General features: G+C 41.1%; 1 protein-coding gene across 1 annotated transcript; it reads left to right on the plus strand.

Annotated features, from left to right (window-relative positions):
- Nucleotides 1–4,599: 4,599 nt before the first annotated feature.
- KCNK18 (potassium two pore domain channel subfamily K member 18) lies at nt 4,600–9,028 on the plus strand. Its single transcript, XM_021537266.3, has 3 exons — nt 4,600–4,816; nt 5,844–5,987; nt 8,223–9,028. The coding sequence occupies exons 1-3, from the start codon at nt 4,600–4,602 to the stop codon at nt 9,026–9,028; spliced, it is 1,167 nt and encodes a 388-aa protein (XP_021392941.3).
- Nucleotides 9,029–18,943: the final 9,915 nt, after the last annotated feature.

Below are 18,943 nucleotides of genomic sequence, written 5' to 3' on the forward strand. Positions count from 1 at the left end.
AAGAAAGAGAAAACCATTTCTATTTCTGCTTTTTGTTTTCCCATGTGGAATATGTTTGGAAAATTGTTTACCTGGGGTGATTGTTGATTAGATCTTAGTGAAGATTATTTGAGCCTGATGGCCAATCCAATCCACCTGTGTTTAGACTCTCACGAGAGGGTCGCCAGTTGTGAATGAGTTAGATATGGTAGTTAGGAAAAGTAGGTATGTAGTTTTAGTATCTCCTTTAAATAGTATATTAATATATTATAGTATAGTTATAATAAGCAACTATATATATAAATAACTATATATAAGAAATCATTCAGCCTTCTGAACTGGAGTCAAACATCATTTCCTTCCCACTGGCTTCATCTGCATTTACAATACCACGTTTCAGAGAGCAGCAGGAGCAGAAGTGTCTGATACAGAGCTCTGCTGTGTTGGAAATTTCAGCCTTGCAGCAACCAAACCCTCCAGATAAGCTGCCCCCCTGGCTCCTGGGTGAAGCTCTGGGGGAGAGAAGATGTCAGCAGTTCCTGAGGGGGGAAGGCTAATATTTCCTCATTTGGGGGGCAGCTTGGCTCCTTCCAGGCTGTTGTGGTTGCTCAGGTTTGGGGGAGAGGAAGGCAAGGTGAAGTCTTTCTACCCAGGCAATGATTTGGGGGCAGGGAAGAGGGGATCAAGTGGCTGGGTAGCTCCTGAGTGACCAAAGACTAGTCCTGTGTTTAGTTACCAGGTGGAAAAGACTCACATCAAAGGCATGTTCTGACTATGTGACTTCATCCCTCTTAGAAAGAAAGAGGAGGAACAGAAACTAATACCCAAGCCTTGGTTGGTCCTGGGGCACACTGAGAGTGTCTTTCTCTCTTAAGTGAAATGATAGGACCATTGCTTGGCTTTGGTATGAGCACAGAGTGAAATAGGAAATTCTCCTATTCAGGGTGAGAGTCCTGGACATCTTTGAAAGCACTTAGCATTCTGTGTAGTGTCAGGATGCTAGTCCTGAGTGCTCTCAAATATTCCCAGAGGTTACAAGCTCAAGCACTCTACTCAAGCAAAAGCTGAGACTTTTAAAGATGGATTCAAAGGAAACGAAACCTTCCCTGGGGTATCCAACACACTCTACACCCCCAGTTCGTGCATTTCTCTCTCCACCCCAGCAGTGTGAAGTGTGAGGGCACAGTGGTGAGAATGGGAGGTGTCAGGGGAATTCTTATTCCAGGGCAATATGGAATATGGGGTTGTGAGGAGGAAAACATTTGCAGAGTGCCTTAAAAGCTGGTGTGGCTCATCTGGCAGGGTGCATTTGCTCTCACAGGTCTGTGCTGGGGCTGGGCTTGGGCCAGCACTGCTCCTGGGCTGAAATCCCACAGAGACAGTTCCCAAAGAGCCCAGAGCCGGGAGGGATTGGGATAACCATTGTGGGAGGGGGTGGGAGGAGACTTTTGAAAGTGCTGATGACACTAAAAGTGAAACTTCACTGGCATCACCCACCCAGCTGACCTCAAGTGGCGTGTCCTTATGTCTTGGGATCAAATCTAATGCTTACACAGCCCTGAGATTGCTTCCTTAATGCAACTGCAGCTGCCACTCATTTTTTGCTGGTTTTGGGTGCTTGGAGGTGATATCACCATTATACCAAAACATTCATTTTTTTGGGGGAGCTTAGGTATATTAATGCATTCTGGAAATACTTTCTAGGGGCCTGTAGTAGGGCAATGGATCAAATCTTCCATGATCCTTGTTAACATTCCACCTCGAATGGAATGTTTTTAATTCTCCTTGTCATGAGGTGCTGCCAGGCTGAGGTCTCAGTCCTCTACCAAACAATATTCCCTTCAGAATCAATGCCAGGTGTAAATAGAAGCAAACCATTTAACCCATTGCCATTTATTTTCAAAAAGCACTGTCATTCTCCAAGTCAATTTGATTTTCTCTTAAAGAGGATGACATTACATCTTTGTCAGTACAGAATGGTGAATCCAATGGTGTTTCATAGAGGAGGTTACACAACAGGTCTTTGGCAACATAGCAGATGACTTAATGCAAGGAGAATTTTACTGATTATTGAAAAATGTTTCTCTCTGCCCAAACAATGACCCTCTAGGTTTAACCTATGTAATCCAGAAATATCAGATAAAATATCAATTTCACCATAAGTATATTTTTACTGGAGTTATTTAACCTTGCAGCTGTGGTCAAAAACTTCCCTTTCAAGCAGCACCTTACAGAGCACTCACATTTGCCCTAATCAAAGAAATGGAAGTTGGGACAAGTGCAGGTTTGCTGTCCATTAATGTGGATAGGAAATGTGTATTGCAAAAGTCTCTCTCAATACAAGTACCAGTAACTCAATTTGGAATAACTTGTGGTTCGTGGGATTTGCTTTTAAGCAACTAAGTCCAAATATGTAATACAGCAATAGTGGGAAATGGTTTAGATTAAGCAAATAATGTAAAAATCATTTCTGGTTTTATTTTTATTAAATTTTCTTGTTGTCACAAGCTCAGAGCCTGATGCTGCAAATGGCTGAGAAGCTCCTGGGAATTGCTAAATACTTTGCAGTACCATGTGTAGGATGAGGCTGAGAAGATTTTAAAGCACTTTGTAGGAAAGATGTTTGTATCTGAGTTGCAGATGAAAAACTGTGCAGCACAAATTGTATCAGAATTACCATCCTGGTCAGTGAAAACCTTTTTTAGAGCATCAGTGTGAATATGCTGCCTCAGACAGGCCCAGTACCCCATCTTATTTTTACAGCTGCAAGCTATTTTCAGTTCAGGGGGTTGTTGAGCCCTGTGTGGTTCGTAGTCAGTACCAGTGGCTGTTCTTCTAAATCTCTCCATTCCCTCTCATGTATGGAAACCCAACTATTCTAGCTGTGTGAGAAACAATCCTGTTTTGGTTTGAAGCAGGTTTCTACTTGCTCCTTTTGATGGACCTCAATCCTGCTTCCAGAAGAGCCTACAGAGAGCTGCTCCCTCCCCTACTCTCCAGAAACCTGGGAGACTGAAGATAGTTCTTCAGTCACAATTTTTACCCCCTGGCCAACGACTGCTCAGTCATTCTTTGTCTGAAAGTTGTCCACACCTTCAGCCATTCTTGTTGCTTTTGAAATTTTCCCCGTTTTTAACTGTGCTGCTTGAGAGCAGGGTAGCAGAACCAGGCTGACTCCTCAGGTGTGTGCAAGCCATGCATTTGGACAGCAGTAAACAGCTGTCCAACATTTCAGTCTCCATTGTAACAATTCCCAGCACAAAGGACACCAGACCTATGTACATTATCTCCAAGAACGACCTCTCAGGAAGTTCTGTTGCTTTTGGCTAATTATGAGCATTAGCAGTTTTTAACCCTGTGTTTCAGGTCAGTGGGGAAACAAAATAAAATAGAGATTGACTGCAATAAGAGGATTTTAAAATCTGTTGCCTAAAAGCAAGACTGAGCCAACAAGGCAGGCAACAAGAAAAATAGCAAACACACAGGCTTATTTTTGTCTTAGCCCTAAAAGTCTATTTTTAAATAGTGGAGACTTGCATACTGATGAACATAAACTATCTTCTGATAGAATTTGGTGAGAGTTTGACCCAGAAGAAATCACTGTAAGCATGTAGGATTTCTGTGTGGATGTGTGGACTTGTTCCATATATACAGCTCAGTAGGTCTTGGCTGCAAAGGACTGTTTCAATTCTTAATGAAAGGTGCCTAGAGGTGAAATATTTAACACATCTTTCTTTAAAATCCAACTTCCCTTACTACCACTACAAAAATTGCAAAGGGCAGTGATACTGCTTGTTGCTCCAAGTGTTTTATAGTGAAAGATGAAAAGATAGGCTTTATTTTTAAAGCTGGAAATAGTTTGCAAAAATCACTAACTCTGAACTGAATCTTGGGGTTCTGACTTACTAAGATCAGTGGGAATTTCGTAACTGAAACTTCTATTTATATAGGAAGATTTTATTCAAGTGAGAACTAGGAGAAACCTTCTTGACTCTTTTTATTTTATCATGGGAGAAAAAGAATTTAAAATTCAAAAGACCCTCTCTACAAAGATTGAGTGATTCTGTAAGATCTCTGAAAGAGAAATTAATTGTTCTATGGTCTGCCCAGGGGTTTCAATTAGAGCCATCCCCTTCTCTTGATTAATTTTAAATTTTCCTGTTTGTTCCTGGGAGAAATCTTTGAAGAACTCCATCCCTTAGAGTGCACATTTCCCCTTCTGGGAGCTGGAAGTGTTTCTGCTCTATCAATGGGAAGCTGCTGCTCAGGAGAAGAAACTTTAAGCATGAGTTGGCTCCAGTGGAAGCTGATAGGAGCTGGTAATCCATGTGCATTACAGTGCTGGCTGATCAATAATAATTCAGGGATGGAGTGGCGTGGCGTCAACTAAGAAATATTTCAGGGCTTGATCAGTTGTGCTTCTTGTCCGTGGGGACTGTAGTGCAATCTTCACTTATAAAGACATGTGATCTGAAAGCCTGAGGCAGAACAATCCTTGTTTTCACAGGAGAAGCTTTTCTTGGCTGCAAAAGCTTTTACATCCTCATCTCTCTTTCTAGAAGCTGTGTCTGCTTCACAAAATTATATATATATATAAAAAAAAAAAAGGACAAACTTAGGATGGCAACAACATCACAGCCTCTGAGAGGTAAAACGACATGTGAAAAAATATTTTGGGCAGTGTTTCCTCATGCCTGCTTCATTCTGTCTCTTGTCATCTATGCTTTTCTTGGGGCTCTCTTGTTTTCCCTCATGGAAGGTACCCGGGAGGTCAGAGTAAGTGAAGAATACAAGACATTTCTGCAGAACCTGATGAACCTCACCAGGGAGTTATCAGGTATGTACTGGAGTTTCAAAATGACTTAAGTGTACAGGGAGCTATTCATTCTCTTGCATTTTGAATGAGATTTTTTTGCTTTTGAAGACATTCTGCAAAATACCCCGCAAACAGGATTTTCCCTCTGCCTAGCTAACAACTGCTGCTTTCTTCCTTAGCTGTGATTTTTGACTGCAGGCTTTCCCAATCCTTGTGCTCCTGCCTGGAAAGAATTTTCTTGAGTTGCCTGTGTTCTCCCTTTTTGCCCAGGTTCTTAATGAGCAGCTGAGATTCCTGTGGTATTTCCTTCAGCTTGATGGTTGAAAGAAAGTTTCTCTCTCAGAAAGTTTCTCCAGCTGCCTCTTCCCTGCTCTGAGCTTCCCTGCCAGCCTCTGGTGATGGGATGCTCAGAGGCACACAGGTGCAGTTCTGCACCCCAGACCAGTGATGCTGATTGGAGGGGGTAGAGGAGAAAAGCAGGGTTAGAAATCCTCCTGGATTTGTGATGGGGCTTGTACGTGGGCTTGGGGTTTCACTCAGGAAGCTGTGCTGACCCAATGATCAGTCTTGGGCAATTAAATAATGTAAATAATGTCCTTTGCAGCCAAGCTCAGGCACAGGGAGGAGGAAGAAGGGTTGCAGGATTCACAGCGGGGCTCTGGGCAGTGACATCCAAGTGGTTCATATTGCTTCCCTACTGTTAACCCCACATTTCTTAATGTCTTTGGGTCTAAGGAAGACTAATCTCCTGGGAAGTCCAAAATGAAACAGGACATTTAGGCTGGAAGCTGGTTACTCAATCATCTTGTCCTGCTTCTTTATATTTATGTATATTTGTTCCCTGTACTTTTATTTGCCAAAGCCACTGAACCCACCTGATTTTTTTCAGAGGTGGAGGTGAGGGGCTTGAAAGGAGAGGGTGATAAGGTGAATATTTTTATCTTTTAAGAGAATATGAACAAATCCTCAGTGGGAGTATATTTCACTGGCTGCTCCCTGAGTGCTGGTCTGCAAACACTCACTGTGCCTCCTGCTGTGACTGTGACAGATAATGTGACGGAAAATGAGAAGTTTAACGCCGAAATCCGTGAGCTTTTCAGCACAGCTGACCCAGTCTGGTTTATCAATCCAAAAGAAAGATGGAATTTCTTTGGGTCTCTCTTTTTTTGCTGCACAGTGTTCACAACTGTGGGTAAGTACAGAGGTAAAGTAACACCCTTCAGAATAAATTCCTATTGCTGCTTTCTCTAATGCATTCTTCCAGAGAATTAAAACCATCAATAACAAACAAACAAACAAACAAACAAACAAACCCACCCCTTCTAAACCCAAAGCCCAAATCCCCTTGAATTTTTCTCCCTAGTATTTCTGATGAGTCTACAGGTGACTCTGCAAACACAGATTGCAGAGACACAGCTGAGTCACAGAAACAAGTCACAATTGAGTAACTAGTGATGGTACACACTAATTAACTGCATCATTACACATACACTATCATATGTATTTATAGATTATGTTTGCAGAGCTATTGAACTAAAAAGAAATCTCAATTTTTCAGTCAAACCTTATCCTTCCCACTGTTGTATATCCGCTTGGGTAATGATTTCTTCTCTGGAAAAGGTAATTCCCAATGCATATATTGTTTTTTTAATTTCTTCTCAGTTACTTATGTCTAATTAATCTGTGTTAATTTGTGGTTCTGTAATTAACCACCGTGTTCACATTTCTCTGGGTTAACAGCACATGATAGTGTTTAAGTCACACCTTTGAAATCTTTCAGTCTGACTTCATATTTCAAAGGAGGACCTAGATCAAATAGAAACATCTGCTCTGTTTTTGGCTCCCTCTGCATTGCTAAATACAACTCCTCATGCTCGTTCCCAAAGCTACTTTTATCCCTTTGTTAATCTTTCTCAAATGCTGGCATGTACAGGCACTGTCTATCCAAATTTTCATAATCAAAGCTGAATGGGAAATATTCCCACAGCATTGTATCAAATTGCAAAGACATTTCTCCACTGCAGGAGGATATGCTCAAGATCGCAGCATGGGGATGAATCCTACTGTAAAAGAAAAACTGAACTTAAAAAAGAGCTTATCCTACACAAGGAACAGTGTGAGAGCTGATGTACTCACCCAGAGCTCCTGTGTGCTGTGCCACTGCTCAAACCTCACACTCTCATCTCTTGGGTGACTTTTCAAACTCAGCTTCTTGCAGTTTAAAGTCTGCATGGCCAGAGACACACTGGGGATGTGACCAAAATCCTCAGCCCTGTGAATATTTCCTGTAACAAACACAACAGTCAAGAACTTTTGAAAAGGGATATTTTATCAGAAAGCTTTGACATCAGCAAACTGATGAAAGGGCATAGTGTTGGAAATGTCTTCCTTGGGTATATTTACCCACCTCCATTAGCATGGGACTTGACAAATGTACCCATACACACCAACCTAACATATTTATTTCTAAACTGCCAGCACTTTTTACCTTCATAGCACTGAATATTAAAGCTTCTTCCTCAGTTTTGACCTGAGTTTTGGGATCAGTAGAAAGCCTGGAATATTTGCTGCTAATAGATGGAATAGGTGGCTATTTCCATTGCAGTGGTTTATTTGCAGTATCAGGAACTGATAAATCATCTTGGGATAGAATAAAATTATATACCTTGAATTTTCTGGGAGAATTGAGGCATCTAGTCTGAAGTTTGATGGTCTGAACTGCCATCTCTTCACTGCCTGGTGAGAATACATAGTGGCTCAGCTAGGATAGATTTCTGGATAGCTAAATTTAAGCTCAGGGTAAGTTTTAAGCCTGGAAAATACACAAGGTATTTTTAATACACTGAAAACAATTTAAAAAAGAATAAATAAGATCACTCTATGCAATAATGATAATAATCTTCCCCAAGTGCTTTGACAGTAAAGATTAGCATTCCCATCTAGCCTGTGGGGAAGAGAGTGACCAAGAATAAATGGTGTTTCAGTGCCTCACAGCAGAGCAGGGACTGAGGCTGGGTTCAGAACAAAGGCTGTGGCAGCCACAAGTGAGAACATGCATGGATGAAGAAAATGAGGGAAACCATACCTTAGCATATGAACTAATAATCTGACAGGCTAAGTACTTGGTCTAGAAGCTCATCCTGGAAAAAGCAGAGTTTTTGAAGGGAGAGAAGGAATACTCAATGTCTTCTGAAGGATGAAGAAAAAAATCGTTGTTAAAATTGAATACAGTTACTATATTATCAATGTTTTCTCCCACTACAATAGAAAAGCACTGATTTACAACTTGAGTTTCATATCCAATATGTTAGAGGAAGGAAATATAAATACCCAAATTTGGTTTAGGGAAAGGGCATATCTTCGGCTACCATTTTATGTATCACATCTCTCTCTTTCTCTTCTCTTCCCTTTCTTGCTCTTGTTCAAGGTTATGGTAATACCTATCCTGTGACACGGAGTGGGAAGTATCTCTGTATGTTGTATGCTTTATTTGGGATCCCTCTGATGTTCTTGGTCCTGACAGACATGGGAGACATCCTTGCAACTGTCTTATCCAAATCCTACAACAAGTTCAGGAAATTGCAGTCAAAAATTCTTGCCTCTAAACTCTGTTCTGGATCCACATGTAGCAAAAGGAATGAACTGAAATCCAGGGCACAGTCTAAAATAGTCATCAACGAGCCCCTGACAATTATGGAACTGCTGAGAAGTCAGTCAGGTATGAAACCAGTCAAATATTGCAACGTGGAACTTTTTGAAATGCTAATTGCCAGGGAGAATGAGAACACACAACCAGCAAGAAATAAAAGCATGGAGAGATGGAGTTCATGTCCTGAACTAGCCAGGGAAAAGACGGTGTCCAGAGTTATCAAGAATTTTGACAAAATAGGAAAGGAGTTAGAAAAATTAGATGTGCCCATTGTATTGATGGTGTTTGTTATCTTTGTGTACATCTCCTGTGCAGCTGCTATTCTTCCAAACTGGGAAAAAAGTATGGATTTTCAGGAAGCCTTTTATTTCTGCTTTATCACTTTGACCACTATTGGATTCGGAGATACAAAGCTAGAACATCCCAGGTTTTTCTTGTTTTTGTCCCTCTACATTATAATTGGCATGGAAATCGTCTTCATTGCTTTTAAGCTGGGCCAAGACCGTTTAATTGTCCTGTATAAAAAGGTGATTTCATTTTGTGCAGAGAAAAATATGCCATCAAAGAAGATATATCCAAAATAAGAGCAGTCATTTCTCCTTCACTAGTCAGCACTGGCCACTGCAATGAGATGAAATTGTTTCTGTGCATTTCTGCCTTGGGCTGGCAGATGCCATATTTTAATCTGATTTTCTCTGAGAAATGACTGTGAAATGGCTGAACACCTCTGGAAGCACTTGGTGAAGGCATCTCCAGGGAGTACTTTCCAAAGAGGTCCCTTCTCCTAAATAATCACAGATGCTGCATGATGAAGAAGCTGAAGGCTCTCCTTGCCAGTTCTCCCTGACATATTTTGCAAAGCTCTGACTTTCTGCAGCTTTTCTGTCTCCCCTGCCACTGCAAGCCAATTCAGGAGTTTTGTTTTCAGTTCTTGTCCAAGCAAGGCCCAGGTCTCCTGTCCTGCACCTTCTCTGCAGCCCTGGCCAGCGTGTATATAATATAATAATTAGATGCAATTAAGCATTGATGATATGCAAGATATATAATGACTGATGGTAAATAGAAAAGTGTTTTATACAAATAAAAATAAAAACTACAGAAGCTGGAAGAAACTTCAGTTAATTCTGTCATGTTTGCTGTGATTTTGGCCTTACGTAGAAAGTCCCTCCATTCATATCACTATTCTCATATAACTTAATTTTGTGTCTTCAAATTAAAATCAGTGTAGAGTTTTGGTACCCTGTCAAAGTTTTCAGAAGTTAATGAAAGGACTTGCATGATATCAAAGGCTTTGGATCAGATAATTGCACTTCCTGCCCCTCAAGGTTTTCTTTGTGATATTCTAAACCTGTCAACATTTTTAATAACTGGTTTGTATGTAATTTAATTTGTTTCTGTCATATCAGTGGGATCTCATTTATGGAGAGCAGTTAATCCTGAATTTATGCCCTATATATTTCTCACTGGCATGGTACCTTTACACCTTCCCATTTACTTTATGGATTTAGGGAATTTTGGCTGGATTTACAATAGAGATTCTGCACCAAATCATTCTAGTTATGGCCAAGGGATGGCAGTAAACAGCTTTCTTTCCTAAAGAATCTGTCAGTTAAGGGAGATAATAATTCTTTTGTAGAAGGAGGAGGAACAAATCACATAACCATTACCCTCTATAAATCAATAATGCACCTGACTGTTGAATATTGTGCACAGCTCTGGTCCTTCACCTCCCAAAGGATGTGTAAATTTGGAAAAAGAGTCTATAGGTCAGGGTAAAGGATGAACAAAGGTAGGGAACAACTTCCATACAGGACATGAGCCGTGGCTCTCTAGTCTGGAAAGAGGTGAGAGGCTGATGGAGAGATGTGCAACATTACAGGGGCTCAGAGAAGGGAAACAAGGAATGATGGAATGATTTTCAAATACTCTCATTATGAGAGCTGGGACTGACAAATGAATCCCACATGTGACAGGCTTAATAAAAGAAAGAGAAAGAAGAGAAAATGGTGCTTCACACAAGATATAATTAAGCTGTAGCTATTCCTTGTCATGGGAGGATGTGGCAAGTAAAAGTTCCCATTAGATCAATGAGAGATGGGACAAAACCATGAAAAAAACCATTAAAAACAATTATAAAAAATCCAAAGATAACAATTCTGGCTCAATAACCACTGAGTTCTAAATTGGGAGATGAGGAGAACCCTCTCTACAGATTTTGCTGTCCTTGTTTGCTTCCTTTGCAATCTGTTATCCCTCAGAGACAGAAAGTATTCTGTCCATCCTGTTCTGGCCTGATTTCCATGCCTGTAATGCATAGAAACATATTGCTATAGAGCTAAAAAGCCACTCAGCAAATCTAATGCCCGAATAGATACTTAATTTCATATTTGTGTCCCAGGTAGACAAACCAGTCCGGTCTGACTGTGCAAAATATATCACTAAAAATTGTGATTTAGGCAACACAACACAACCAGTCTTCAGTAAAAGTCATGTGGTCATTTGGCTTGTGTCATGAACCTAAAGGAGGGTGGAGAGCTGGACACACATTGCATTGTCAGGTATAAAAATGTATTTATGTCTTTTGTTCAGGTGCACTGAAACAGTGATCCCACACAAGAAGGAATATGTGGGCCTGATTGTCTCACTCTCAGAGTTGGGAGCCACTTTCCAGATGGCAGAGCAGTGTGCAGCAGCCCTGGGCTGACAGTGACAGCAGCACTTCACAGTGCAGAGCAGGATCTGAATGTAAATACAGTAAATATAGTCACAGAGCTAATGAAAATGAAACAAAGGAGTGAGTAATGGCTCCCTTAGTGCATAAATATTTATGATTTGACTGTTCTTATCATGGATTAAATCCTGGAAGAATTCACAGTCTCTGCCCACAGAAGTTTTTATTCAACGTAATTGACATGGAGATCAGCTTTGTTTGCTTCAAAGCAGTACAAAATATTGCTTTTCATAAATTTTCTCCATCACGATCTGCATGAGCTGGTGGATTAGATGTGAGGGGCTTCACTGAAGAACTCTTCTATCAGGAAAGACGTGACTGATGGGGAAAGAGCTGCTTGATGTGTAACCCACAGCGGATATGAGTTATTACAGCCCCAGCTGGAGAGCTTTACAGATCAAATGCACTTGACGCTGAAGGATGCTGGATCAATCACCCTTGATTGGGCCAAGATGGAAGCTGTCACGAGCATTTAGGAGCAGAGGGCAGGGTATCCCTGGTGTGGGAATCACAGGGAAACCATGGGAATGAGTGGAAGGAGTGAAAAATAATCTTTGGGCAGAAGGGTCGGAATGAGAAAATGACAGCAGCGGTGGAGGGAAAAGCCATTTTCTGTGTAGACATAAATATGGTGAAGAGATGCTTGAGACTGAAAATACAGTGGGGGCTGGTTCCTCTGGCTTGGGAAGGTTTGTGCAGCTTGCTTGGAGAGCCCTTCTTAAACCAGCACAGTGGTTGTGGGTGATGGGCTCCAGCACAGGTCTCACCAGCAGCAGCCACAGCAGGGCAGAATGTCTGTGCAAGGAATCCTCCTGAGAGATAAAACAATGTCAGAAAGAAGATAGAGGGTCTGGACTGAAAAGCCATTAATGAAACCATCAGAAACATTCCTCTTATGCTCTGCTTTGTCATTCAAAGAATGACATTTTGTTCACGAGCACCTTTTGCACGAGCAGTCTGAGGACTCAGGAAATTCTTAATGGGATGTAGGACTTGTCATCTGTGTGCCAGGAGTTCAGATGTAGTCCAGATTTTAGTGGGCTCCATGTTAATAACATCTGATAACACTTGGATGGCTTTTATGCTTTTTCAACTTGTTCCAGGTGGAGATGCACCCACATCATAAAAGCACTGCCATATAATGGATGCTAATTGCATGTGGGGTGGCAGGCTCGGCAGAGGTGAAGGCTGGGACTCCAGCTGGGAGCAGTCCCTGCACTCCTCTTGGCTTCTAGGTTCCCAGCATACCTTGTGATCCTAATTTCCAGACCATAGGGAGCATCAAATGTAGCATCTGTGACTGTTGCATGCAATGGGAGTGTTTTGTGAACCCAGAAGGATGGGTCTTATCATTTAACCTGGCTTCCATAAATTAAACACTCTTTGAAAGTTCATTATTTTTATATATAAACAACAAAATTTTTTTTTGTTGTAGTTGTTATTACTACTCCTAAGCAACTCCACAGGCTGTATTCAGCATGTTCTGCCAGGACATGCTATATTCTAAGACCAACATAAGTATTTAGCTGGGCTATCTTTCCATTTCTTCCTCACCTTATGCACCACGTATAAGTAGAAAAAATATTTTTCAAGCCATGCAACACGGCAGCCTGCATTTACACACAGAGCAAGGGAGATGAGGGTGCTTAGGATAAATTTCAATTGTCTCTGTTAAAGTACACAGGCACAGATAGCAGCAAAAACACAAGGAATTTTCTCCATCACTCATAGAGCAAATCATAGCTACGTGAAGACAGCAGATCTCTCATATATGAAGCCAATATTTTTAGGATAGCAGTCTGAGGTCGAAGTGCAAACCTTCATGAGCAATGAAGTCCATGAATGTACTGCTTGTACGTGCCAATAACTGATTGTTTGCATGTGGTTTTCATTAGAAAGTTTTAGGAAGTGCTTGAACAAATGTTAGTTGGTTTGTGTGCCTATGGGTTTGCATGTGAATCTGAGCTTTTTTTTTTTTGAGTTAAAATTCAGTCTCTGAGCAGACAAAACGTAGTTCTTTTGAGGTTAGTTCAGGCTTTTTCAAACTGATGAAGCTCTCTGTCTGGCTGGAGACAGAATCCTCCCAACACCGCTCTTGTGCATAAAACTTTATTATGTCTGTGCATTTTCAGGATGCACCAAAGTCCAGAGGAAAAGGAAAGCAATGGGCAAGAAGGGAAAGGAAAGCAAGAAGAAAAGAGTAGAAATTCGACAGTGAAAAATGAATTTCTATGTTAAGCATCTACTGATGAGGAATCGGGGTAACAATGCTAACATTGATTCATTACATTATCTGCTTCCACAAATTCCTGTGTGAACAGGAAAACGGAGTGAGAGAACACCACAAAATCAGCAGATAAAATTGCCAATGTTCTGGATGTGCTGCTGGAAGAAGGCTCCTTGATCTGCTGTGCTGTCATCACGCTCTGTGATCTGTGCCCCGTGGGGAGAGCCACCCGTGTGCTGCCCTCTGTCACACGTGGCAAAGATCTGAGAAACAGTGCCACAGCTGGAGCCTGGGGTATGATTCTGGGTACAAGACACTCACTTGCTAATGTTTTCCCCACTTTATACTTCTCTTGTGGAAAGAAATAGGAGATGTTGCTGCCAAAGGAATTTGGGAGTTTGCGGAATTCAGTTATGTATAAAACCTTCTGCTCATTAGCTTGATAATGCAGATGATTTTAGGCTGTTTATCTCTCAAACAACCATGCAAACTCTCAGGAGAGCACTGAGTGCCTGGATTTCACTGATGCCTAGTGGAATGTGTTCCAAATACACTTGCCAGACAAAAGTTGTAAGTGTTTTCAAAGCAAATCTGAGCGTAGGTATTTTTGGCTGAACCGCAAAATATTGATGGTGAAGAGAGGCTTTTGGAAAGGCTTTAACATTTCCACCTTTGAATGACTCTGAGAGATGAGCCATTCATGCTGGTAAGAAGGGAAAGACCTGAAGGATAAAGCTCTTTTTGATCCTCCCATGCTGTGACTGTAACTTTTGACACAGAGATATGTCAGGTCACACTGCTGATGAAAGAGGGCTGGCTGAATCCAAGACTCGTTCCAAGCCTTTCCACATCTCCCAGGAGAACACTAAACAATGGTAGGATCTACTTCTGACAAAGCAATATTGATAAAAAAGCATTCTTGATAGAAAAAAATATTTCTCAAACAGTTTAAATAGCCTTGTGACAAGACAGCCTTGTACTTCCTGGGAAGGGGAAATAAGAGAGCAAATGGAGGGTCATGAATTTTCCTTGGAGTTTAAGAGCAGCTCATAATTTGCTGCACTAAGAAGTCTGATTTTCTGAATGAGTCTCTAAATAGTGAATGCTTGGACTGACATTTGATAGCCAACAGCACCTCTTTTCTATCTCCCCTGCAAGAAATGGTTTTTACAGCAATTTTCTCCTCCAAGGATATGAACACATTTTGTGCTCAAAGAGATTAAGGACTGGCATAGGTACATGTGTTTGCCTTCTAAGAAAACCACTTATAGATGCTACTTAAGAAGGAGAAGGCTGAATTCTGATCTTCTTGATATCCATGGCAAAGCTCACAGTGCTTTAGAAAAAACAGGTTTGGAGAGAAGTGACAAATAGAATATGTTCTGCCATTAATCGCTTTGATCCTGGCCATTTCATGCCTAAACTGCCCTTGCACTGGAAGTTTTTTTCCTACAAAAAGCTGCCTAAATTATTGATTGTCTTTTTTTTTTTTCTCTTGAAAGGAGCAGATATTTTTCCATGTCAGCAGCACTGACCTGAAATCAAGACATGGTTACAGACTCTGGAGAAAAGGAAATTTCTCAATAAATCCAAGTTCTTCTTGATCAGAGCCAGACAAACATTAAGATGTGTCTTACACCTACATTTAGCAGTCATGTGGTTATAAATTTTTTTTTTTTTGTAGCTATCTTTGCCATTGGCTTTGAACAGAGCTCCCTGTCTCAGAGTTCCCATCAATGGCCCAGCATGTCCCTGGATCCCCAGGAAGAGCCTGGGTGTGACATTCCCTGGGACAAGGCTCGCCCTGCCACGGGTCAGAGATTTACTTCTTCCTTGGAGAAGCATGATATTCCCTCTCTTGGCCTTGTTTTCCATTAAAAGGGAAGCTGCAGCAACAATAATAACAACACTATAAACACAGCAACTAAGGTAGTCATTAAACTCAGTCTCCAGGTGACTTGAAAATAGATTTTAAGGATGATGTTCCAATAAACACTTTGACTTGAGCTTAATTGAAGTCCAGTGTTTTGAGAGTCAGGTATTTTATTTGTTCAATTATAGCTTTCACTGATGGGAGTGGGAAACCATGCTAGAAACTGTTCTCAGCATTTCAGTGTTTGGAAAAAGGTGTCATAAAAAACCATTAGGGAGTCTGTTCCTGTAAAATTCTCCAGCCTGCCACTTCACACAGAAGGATTTGAAGTGGCTGACTTTGGCAAATGCTGCTTTGATCTAAAAATCTCACCTGCTTTTTAGTCTGAATAGCATCACCATGGGGCTATACAACCTTTCAGAGCAACTCAGTTATAAATAAGGAGACCAAAAGATTTGGTCCCTGACTCTGATTACACTTCCAGCAGTTTCAGAAGGAAGTAGCTCTGTCAAAGTCAGAAAAAAAATAATGAAATTATAAACCCAACATGGTATTTAAGTCAGGCTTCTTGAATTCTGTTAATAATTATTATTTCTGGAATTTATTACTTTTATTATGGCAGTTCCTTGGAGCATCTTGGACGAGGACTTTAAATCCTCATTTATCTGAGAGTTTCGAGCTGCATGCCTGCTGCAGAGTGCATCTCTGAAACTAGAGCAGCCCTTATCACTTCCTGCCTGCCCTGGCTGAGCAAGAAAGAGAAACTCCTCGTGGCACGTGCACAAGTATGTGTCGCTGGCTGATGGAGCAGGTCTGTGAAGCAGCTGCGGTGGATCTCAAAAAAGAAGAAACTCAGTGAAATAGGAGCCGTGGATGCAGAAGCCTCCTGCAGCACCAGGAGATTTCATGGCAGACACAGGAAGTGTCTGCGTTGCACATCTGTCCTGCTCCAGCTGTGCCACCTCACCCTGGTCAGGTTGATCAATCAGTGAATGCCCGACCAATGCACTGGCTTTGGGTGTTAGTATTTGGTGCACTGATTTTTAAAAATGTTTAGAAGTTTTATTTTATAGTTCTTTTGAAAGTTTTAAAGTTCTCATAAAACCTCTTTAGCCTTCTAATTATATTTACATATTTGAGAGTCAGAGTTCCCACACAATTTCATGTATGAATAGAATAGCTTACATATTTCCCTGTGGGTAGAGAGAAATGATTGATTGCTCTTTGGAGCAGTGTGGTTGGAGAGGTGGTAATTCCATTCTCCAATCCATGGTCACCTTTGGAATTCTATAAATACCAGATGTTTGAATAAAACTGGGTCTTTTTCTCTTTTGAACTTACCAAGCTTCTGAGTACTCATTTCTTGTCCAACAGCAACAAGTATTTATAAATATCTTTACTGATCTCTACATTTACCTCTTGGATAACTGAGTACTGAGGAAACATGAGTCTGTCAGTCTTCATATATTAATTTAGTTTTCAAGATGATGGATAGCTCTCATTCAATGTGCTTGAAGCTGCCTGGAAAGCTGGAAAAGTGATGTAATCTAGCACAGCAATAATTTGACAAGCACAGATAGAGGAAATCACTTTCCCCTCTCCAGAGTGGAGAAAGAAAAATGTGACAGACTTGCAAAATTTCAAATTATCATCACATTTTATGAGACTGGACTAGAAGGCATGTGTGTCAGAGAAGTACTTGCATAGGAGTGTTTATAGTCACATTATTATATTGACCAGATTAAGTGATTTATAGTAAAATAATCTGCACTCGGGGGTCCATGTGCATCACTTCTTCACAGGCAAAAGTTGCCTTAGGACTAAAATGAAAGAGGTGCAGAAAAGCCATCAGTCAGAAAAGCAACCACACTTGAATGCTTGTAATTGTTGAGGAGAGTCTGAGACATTGATAGACCCTTACAGGAGATGTTTCAATTCAGAGCCCTCCTGGCTCACTCCCTGAAATATTTGTCAAAATTTTACAGAATGATGCTTAGCTGGAAGACAGCTTCATAGCAAGAAGGGTTTGAAACAACATGATTTAATGAAAAAGAAAGAAAACCAAAACAAAGCACGTGATAGTGTCTGAGAGGGAGCTGGGAAATGCACAAATGCTCTGGTAGGTTATAGCTGTCAAAGCTGGGAGGGACATGAACTCCTGGATGGCCCTCCCTTCACTCCTGCAGGCCTATATGGCTCTCTGGAGACAGCAAAGCAAAGCATCCTTTCATCCCTTTAGCTTTACAGAGAGGTCTCTGGGTCCCTGCAGTCTGGGGAATACACCCCTGCTCCTTCCTGCAAGATTAACATAGGGATAACCTCTCTGGACTATTTGCCTTTATAAATTTAATTTTTAGCCACAGAGAGCACAGTGAGTGAAGGGATGTTCAATTCGTATTTACAAGAGGAAAGCAATATGCATAAAAAATTGTCCACTGGAGCTCAGGTTCTCTTAAAGTCCCAGAGCCTGTTAAACCAAGACTCCTGTGGGCTCTGCAAGCTGTAGGGCACTCTTCAGTCTAAAAACAAACACTTTATGGCAAGTAGCAAGTGCTGAAATTCCTAGAAAGGCTTTCCCTGAATAATGCAGCTCCTGTCATTCCAGCTGCACTTCTGAAGTCTTTGCAGATGCTTTTCTTTCCACTCACTCAACAAGAGTGATGAGACTCTCTCTGTAGCTTTGCTTTCACAACTTTACACAACTTTACCTCTCTCTGGAGGAAAGCAAAATTTTTTTAAGCAAAAAGAAGGATGTGTGGTAATGATCAAAGTCTGGCCTCCATAATATCGATCCTGGCAGTGAGACTGGACAGATGCCTTCTTTTGTATTGTGGAAGAACTTTCTTCCTTCTTTTATTTCTTAAGTATTCTGCTTTTCTGTGCTTTGAACGGTGGTAATAGTAAATAAAATTCGTGTGTGGGGGAAAGAACTGATTAAGAGAAAATTCTCATTTTATTCCTGGAGGTAAGCATGCTTTTTGCATTACCTGCATTCACTTAGAGCTACCTGAAATTGCAAAAAGCTCATTGTATTGTTATTACTGAGGCTTGCCTGGGATGTGTGCTGGAGAGGGAAAATCCCTTCGCTCGGTTTCCCGGAGCCACTAGATGGTGCAAGCAGACCTCGTTCCACTGGGATTGTTAGTTGGGCACTTTAAAAAGAGGAGAGTATGAATGAGGTTTAGGAAGTAAAGAATAACAAAACACTTTACACTGAATAGTCAATCTGTTATTGGGTTGAAAGCAAAAAGGGGCCACGAAGATCATTTGATGTGATACTCTACATTTATAGCCACAGGGAGAGCATCAATTTTAAGATGCTTCTTGATCAGCTCTTATTTTAATATTCCTGTTAGAGAAAAAAAAAAAATATAGGAAGTATTGAAAAATCTCAAATTTCTTAATCATGTCCATACGAATGGGCAAACAGAGGCACAGAAGGCTTAGAGCTGGGTCTGCTGACCCCCCAGTGGTGCTGCTCCCCATCTCTCTCCAGTTCCTCTTCTGTTCCTCAGGAGGTGGAAAAGGTTTCCTGCAGTGGAACCTGAGATCACTGCCCAAAGCAGGGACAGAGGAGGTGACAAAGTGTCAGTTCCCAGGCCAGGTCTACCCAAACCCACATGGGAGGCAGGCAGTGAGAACTGAGACCTTTGCAATCCTTGTCCATG

This window comes from Lonchura striata, chromosome 7, assembly GCF_046129695.1.
Source record: "Lonchura striata isolate bLonStr1 chromosome 7, bLonStr1.mat, whole genome shotgun sequence".
In the NCBI taxonomy this organism is placed as follows: Eukaryota; Metazoa; Chordata; class Aves; order Passeriformes; family Estrildidae; genus Lonchura; species Lonchura striata.